Genomic DNA, 6944 nt, shown 5'->3' with positions numbered 1-6944 from the left:
CAGAGATGATCCGACCAAGTGATGATTAACGTCAAATGTATGTACTTTAATTATAAAGACAAGCTAAATAATGCGGAAGTAAAGTGAATTACACAACACAAGATTTTGCTAGCGAGGGAACCGCAAATGCAAAATAACCCTAAGACCTAGTCCATTGTTAAATACTCTCATAATTAAAACACTATACAAAACTACTACCAACTTCGTATATTTGAGATCAAGTAAAAGTTACCTAGTTCATTCCGTATCCCCGTGCCTTTTACCAATCAGGCCAACCCATGTAAATCCTTTATTATTCAAATGCATTCACACTCATACTATTCGTGTTTATTTTCATTTAACTTCGAAATGCATTTATGATCGATTCAAAGAAAAATTCATTCGATTTTGAGATACATTCAATCTCATTGGATACGCTTGGTGATTTACACGGATCCTCATGCTTTTCTACCATTATCTTAATCCGTATGAAAGCTCCAAGACAAATATTTGTTGTTCAAAAACTTTTATAATCTGTGTGACTAAACCTCAAATGAGAAACAATCAGCGCATGGCTCAGTGGTTAAGCGCTTGCATTCCAGATAGGGCTTCCCATGGTTCGGTTTTCTACCCGGACCGAAATGGTCCAAACCGACAAAAAAACAAGAAAATCTGAGACCAGAAAATATCAAAAACCCAGAAACTTAAAAACCGATAAAACCGATTCTAGGTGGTTGGTTTTGGTTTGGTGCCATAAAAGAACCAAAAATCCAAAAAAACCAAACTACATAAAAAACTGAGAGTTAGAACCAAAAAAACCGACAAAAACCATAATAATATGTACCGAACTTTCCATCATAGTATAATATATTTACACTTAGATGAGTGTATCCATAAATAAAGAAAATATTATTAAAGATGTCTATAATATTAAATTATATATATGATTATAATGAGTATACCCATAAATAAAGAAATTATAACTCAAAATATATCTAATTTTGATAATTTGCTTTACAAATTTGATTTACGAGTTAAAAATGAAAGTCTATTCAAAAAAAACAAAAAACTTAGAAAAACCAAAGAAACCGGTGGATGGTTTTGGTTTCTAATATTCTAAACCGAACATGGTTTGGTTTGTCTTTTGGTTTCCTATAATTGATATTGGTTTGGTCCTTGGGTTTGGCAGAGAATCAAACCAAACCGAACCATGGGCACCCATAATTCCAGATGTCATGAGCTCAAATGCCACCTCTTTCATTTCTTATTTTTGGGTCCAAGGGCATAGCTCAGTGGTATCCCATCAATTCTAGTGAGGAGGAAATCACGGGTTTAGGGACCCAATCCCCACCGCAAAAATTTGTGTATATAAATGTAACTGGGTTTGGCGGGGTTGGGTGTGGCAGTGGGACCTATCAAATTGGCTGGATTTGGAAAGAGGTGTGGCTCCTGCTTTAGCATAGTAAAAACAAAAACAAAAAAATCTGCCCGTCCAAGCATTTATCAAAACCCTAAAAAAGAAATTTCTCTCACCTCACTCTCCTCTCCGGCATCTCTTTCTCGTTACCTCCGCTCATTCAAGGGGGAAGAAAAAACCATTGCACAACCATATTCTCTCACTGTGTCGCTCACTCTCTACCAACAGCGTGATTCCTCGTCTCTTCACTCTCTCTGAAATGTCTTCTATCGTCCAGGAAAATGAAGGTCCGTCTTCACCAATAGACCAAACTTAAAGCCCCATCTTTGTTTTCTTCTATGAATTGATTTCTATTTAGGGTTCTGATTTATACTGATTGTCTATTCTTCTGCATATTTCCAAAATCAGGGTTATGGTTCAATTCAATGGTTGGTTTGTCTTTAGGTTTTTATTTTGAGATTTATTCATTTTTTTTTGGATACAGAACCCCTATTTTTGATCTCAATCAGTACTTTCTCTTGTTGATCGAATCTATTTGTTGTATTTTTGATTTGCAGCAGCACGAAATCGGGCATTATGGAAGTGAGTTAAACTGGACTCAAGGATTCACTCGTCCCTATTCTCAAATTGTCTCTATTTTTCTGTGCCAATCTAATGTTTGCAGTAAAAGCCAATGATACCACCAATTCATAAAGGATAGCATATGATTGTTCACAAAGCAGTCATCCTTCTTTTATGTTTTCACTAGTTGAATGTTGCAAATAAGAATTGGGATATCCACACGCTATGGAAGGATCCCCGGAATAAGGATGTTGTGCCCTGTCTTGACCCCTGTTGTGAGTATTCCTCTGTCCCAAAATTGGACTCCTGAATTCTGTTTCGGTACAATAGGAGATTGGATATACATGACTGTCTAGTTCATTTGTTTTTAGTCAAAAGATATGGGTTTAATGTCAATGATCATCTTCCATGTAAAGTTACAGATTTCTTGTCAAAGGTCATCTATTTTTTTTTTCAAGTTGCATGACTCATTGTGGCGATTAAACTACAAAAGTTTGAGTTACGATTCAGAATAGTGATGTAAGCTTATAGATTGAAATTCCATTTCATCACGTTGTGTTATACCGACACGCACCTTGAGTATTCAATATCATGTCATGTTGTGCCTGTATTTTCTTCTAAACATGCATTTATATTTTTTAGTTATCTCAATTTATTGTAGGATAAGATTCTTTTTTCCAACTGGAGGGGGGAAGTCCATGTGTTACCAGATGACGACGCTCTCAAAATCAGGAATTGGTCTTGTTGTTTCTTCACTAATAGGTGAAAGCATTTTGCCATGTTTATGCATTTATGTTGGCTATAACAATTTAAAGCTTGCAGAAGAGGTCATTTCATCTGTGTTAGCAGTTATAACCGTTTATATTACCCTTTTGAATTCCTTTGAGATCTTTGATAGTATGCATACAATGTCTCTTCTATCTATGAAGGTTTGTTTTGGCTTCCTGTCATGTTTTAATAGGAAAATCAAGTCATGGAACTAAGGGGAAAGGGATTGCTGTAGAATATCTGTCACCGACTCAAACATTAGAAATCAGGCAAAAGGTAACTGATTTATCCTTTAGGTATACAGAACAGTCGAGAGTTAAACTTAAATTTGATCACTATGAAGTTGAATTTGATCATGGTGTTGGATATTCATGTTTTTAACCATAAAACTCGAAAGGGAAGAAAAGAACATGAAACCATATATGTTCTGACTTGTATATTCTGAAATTTTGTCATTAGATTTTTAAAGACCTGAGCTCCGAAGAGTTGTCATTAAGGTTACATTATGTTCCTCCAGAACTGATTGCAACAACTCGAGGTTTGTTGAATCTAATTGTCAAAACTGACAAAGCTCTATCCTAAAGGTTTATTGAATCCCATGTAACTGTAATTGTGTCTTAGCATTTTTTCAAGATTGATACTTCATTTATGATAGAGTTTGTCGTTTTCAGGTGGAAATGTTTTTGTTTCTTCCCATATCCTTACCTCGTACCCATTAGGTAGTATGTGATGATGTAACAGGGTAATGCCAGTAAATTGAACAAAATGAAGAACTTTTGTTCTTATTTTTGCTTAACAGCAAAGAATATCATTCTAATCTATCAGTTTCAGCAGTTTAGCAGTGCACTCCGTAGTAACAGTTTTTTTTCTTCTTCATATTACCTTAGGCCCAGCTATCCCAACCTTTTGTCTTTAAGGAACCACCTTTCTGGGGTACCAGTAGTCAGTGTTGGTTTTGACAGCACCAACTGTTCCAAAGTAGGTTCTGACACTTATTCTTTAGTAGAACACTAACATACTAATGAGTTATAATTTGATTTCATGAAGATGGCAAGAGAATGGACTAATTTTGAAGCTTAATTATTAAAACGACTAAGAAGATAAGCATGATGACAACCTTAAGTCTAAGAAGATTTCTAAAGCTTCGGATCTGCATGATGGGGAACTGCAGAATACTGAGGAGTATCAAGTGAATGAAGACTGCAGGCTCGTGGTACTATAAAGTTTCATTGTATAAGTTTTTACTTGTTGAATCTTCAGTGGATTTTTGCTTAACTGATCAAACACATGTGATGTATCTCATATAATTAATAAAAAGTATTTTGGATCATTTTTAATAGTGATTAATTTGTATCAATGATTAATAATGTAAATGGTTCTTAAAGAATCATATAAGTGGCCAATACTGCCTTCTTGTGGTTGAATATAAACTACGACCACCATTTGGATTTAGAACCATGTCTAACGAATTAACAGAGCTTTGAAAATTCTAATTTTCCAGTGGCTGAAAACCAATACATGTGGCTGAAAGCTAAATATTTTCCACATTGAATTTGTTTTGTGTGACTTTAAGATATCTAGCGCCATGTTTTATCAGATCCCTTGTGTCCGAAAGGTGAACAACAGCTGCATTGTCTTTGGTAAGCTTTTAGCCACGATGCTACAAATTTTTGGTAGCCATAACTTATTAATTGGTCACGTAAAATATTTATCACGTGTCCAAAAATATGGATGGCCATGGTATTATAGATTAAGCGTGGCTACAAGTCATGTATTGGCCATGTTAAATTATTTTTTGTGTGTCCAAATGATAGAGATGGCTACGGTTAAGAAATATTAGAGTGGCTGCAACTCATGGATTGGCCATGATAAACACACAATTTGATTATATGTGACTAAAGTTTACCTTAAAATGAATTTTGCGTGTCCAATTGATGACAAAGGTCACGCCTAAAATAAAATTTACGTGACTTTAAGGTAAATTTTAGTCACATATAATCAAATTGTGTGTCTATAAGGATTTTATGGCCATGGTGATAGTTAAAATGCTTAACTACAAATAAATTAATGAGTACCATATAAACACGGTTTTAGAGTTATGGCCATGGTAAATCATATTTTATAGCCACTCAAAGTTTATGTAGCCATAAATGTACCTCTTTGTCACGGCACCTGATGCCACATTTTTGGAGTGAAAAAAATCCATGACCAAAAGCCTATGGACACGATGATTATTAACGGTGGCCAATGTGAATATTTGTACTAGTGAAGTACTAGGTGGAACAACAACTACAAAGAAGGGGTTGAAACTGTTCAACACCTTAAGGATTTCGAAACATTTTTCGAAAGGAAAAGCCACATTTTTCCATCTTCGCCATTCAGCCAAAGATCTTGTTACCATCTCAGCATCAATTTCACATCTTAGTCTATGTCGATTGGCTTGTATGAATAAAGATACAAACTCACTTACTTCTTTTTTAATTGTACGAAAACGATTTTCTATGTCGCATATAGCACGACGACGCGGATTACGGGTGTCACTGCAGAACCTGTCGTGAATAACCGTCCATATATTCGCTCATGAATAGTTTGCTGAAACAAGCTGAGTAAATAAAAAAAACATAGTTTTTTCAAATAAATTCATCTTATTCTTTATTATACGGAGCTCGCCGAACTAACAAGGGCCGAGACATATTCAAGAATTGAAAAATTTGTTGAAGTTGAAGAATTTTTTTAAGCTCAGAGAAGAAGAGTAAAGAATACTAGATGTGTGAATGTGAATTTGGATTTAAAATGAAGAGTATTTATAGAAATTAAAATTTTAACCGTTGGATGACAAGGATTTACCGCCCTCCAGATATAGCCGTTGGCGCTTTTGTGTCAAATGCTGGAGATTCTAATACAGACGTTGTCGTGTGAAATACTAACGGGCGGTTTTGCCACAAGCGCTAGCGTCTTTGACTCAAACGCCAGCATTGGTGCCAAGCTCGCCCAGTCTTACGTCGCGCGCGCTACATGCTCCATCTCACTCAACCAACCAACAAACTTGTTGATTTGTACATCCATTTTTCTTATTTGTTGAGTCCATAGTGGGATCAAAATCAACGAATCCTTATTTTGTTGAATCCATAGGAAGTGCTCTAACTAAGCTCAAATCCATATCATGCTTAAATTAGTAAAAGTAACTAGGTAAGCATAATAAGTTTACATAATCATATGTCACGGAATTAACAATATCGAGTAAATTATCTTGTCGTTTCTCTGCAGAAGTTAAACTCAAATGTTGCCGAGTATTAATAGCCCTCGTAATAATGGACAAAATGGGACAAGGAAATGGAAAACACCTTGCCAACTTTAGTTGCTCTTATTACAGGGTTTGACAAGTATAATAGAAAGGGTTTGTATTTTTGACCTTGTTGACTTTTGTTATTTCGAACACGAAAACGTACAACCAAAATATTAGGCACAATCGGCAGCTGGGGCAGCAATTCTTTGAAAATTTGAAGCACTAGGTCGACGAGAAGGGTTTCGACCGTGCTAGTTGTGGAGTTAAAATTGGCAAGCGGCAGATTAATTTTTTACCTTGACAATTATTGACTGTGTGCTTTCATATTTGAAGAAGACACTCGCAGTCGCGAATGTTTCGATTATAAACCTTAAGGACTTATGGCAATCAACAAATATATTTTTTTTTGTTGAGCCACGTGGATGAACAAATACGTTTTTGGACTATAGTAAATCAGAGCAAAATTTTTAATAGAGCAATGCTTGCCAAACCTGCCTGGGCTCTAATTCACTCGCCGAGTGAGTTGTGGGTCAAAATCTTGGAATGTAAGTATTTCAAGAATTGTCATCCTTTGCATGCTAAGAAACCATTAGATTCATCTTGGTTATGGAAGGGTATAGAAGTTGGTCTAGAAATCATCAGGGATAACTCTATTTGGGAAGTTCGAAATGGTCTTAGTATTCATGCATTCACGGACAATTGGATATGAGATACATCTTTTCCACTTTGTCACACTTACCCAAGACCTAACATGTTTGTTGCTGATTTCATTGTAGCTAATATTAGGATTTGGAATATAGAACTTATCAATAACTTCTTCACTGTAGAAAATGCTCAAAGGATTCTTAGGATCAGAATTCCTCTCAATGGGAATGACATATTGGTATGGTTGCATACCAAAATGGTGATTTCTCAGTGAAAACAACTTATAAG

At 35.5% G+C, this 6944-nt stretch overlaps 1 protein-coding gene across 3 annotated transcripts; it reads left to right on the top strand.

Annotated features, from left to right (window-relative positions):
* Positions 1 to 1471: 1471 nt before the first annotated feature.
* LOC113344314 (ATP-dependent DNA helicase Q-like 3) lies at positions 1472 to 4055 on the top strand. 3 transcript variants are annotated; one of them, XM_026588316.1, is made up of 6 exons: positions 1472 to 1683; positions 1954 to 2232; positions 2619 to 2719; positions 2919 to 3001; positions 3185 to 3263; positions 3773 to 4055. In XM_026588316.1, the coding sequence occupies exons 3-6, from the start codon at positions 2656 to 2658 to the stop codon at positions 3790 to 3792; spliced, it is 246 nt and encodes an 81-aa protein (XP_026444101.1). In that variant the 5' UTR covers positions 1472 to 1683; positions 1954 to 2232; positions 2619 to 2655; the 3' UTR covers positions 3793 to 4055. The 3 variants fall into 3 exon arrangements, 1 of the variants encoding a protein (XP_026444101.1); XR_003357750.1 differs by lacking the exon at positions 3185 to 3263; XR_003357751.1 differs by having other exon boundaries at positions 1957 to 2232; positions 2919 to 4055.
* Positions 4056 to 6944: the final 2889 nt, after the last annotated feature.

The sequence above is a fragment of the Papaver somniferum genome, unplaced genomic scaffold (genome assembly GCF_003573695.1).
Source record: "Papaver somniferum cultivar HN1 unplaced genomic scaffold, ASM357369v1 unplaced-scaffold_76, whole genome shotgun sequence".
Lineage (NCBI taxonomy): Eukaryota > Viridiplantae > Streptophyta > Magnoliopsida > Ranunculales > Papaveraceae > Papaver > Papaver somniferum.
Note: the sequence above shows the minus strand (reverse complement) of the source record. Positions and strands in the feature narration are given on the sequence as shown.

What these genes read in the sequence shown, in the direction of transcription:
- LOC113344314 (XM_026588316.1), top strand. Translation starts at nt 2,656, where the DNA reads ATGTGTTACCAGATGACGACGCTCTCAAAATCAGGAATTGGTCTTGTT. An exon ending in TGTTGTTTCTTCACTAATAG is followed by an intron (nt 2,720 to 2,918) that starts GTGAAAGCATTT and finishes ATGTTTTAATAG; the next exon opens with GAAAATCAAGTCATGGAACT. An exon ending in CATTAGAAATCAGGCAAAAG is followed by an intron (nt 3,002 to 3,184) that starts GTAACTGATTTA and finishes TTTTGTCATTAG; the next exon opens with ATTTTTAAAGACCTGAGCTC.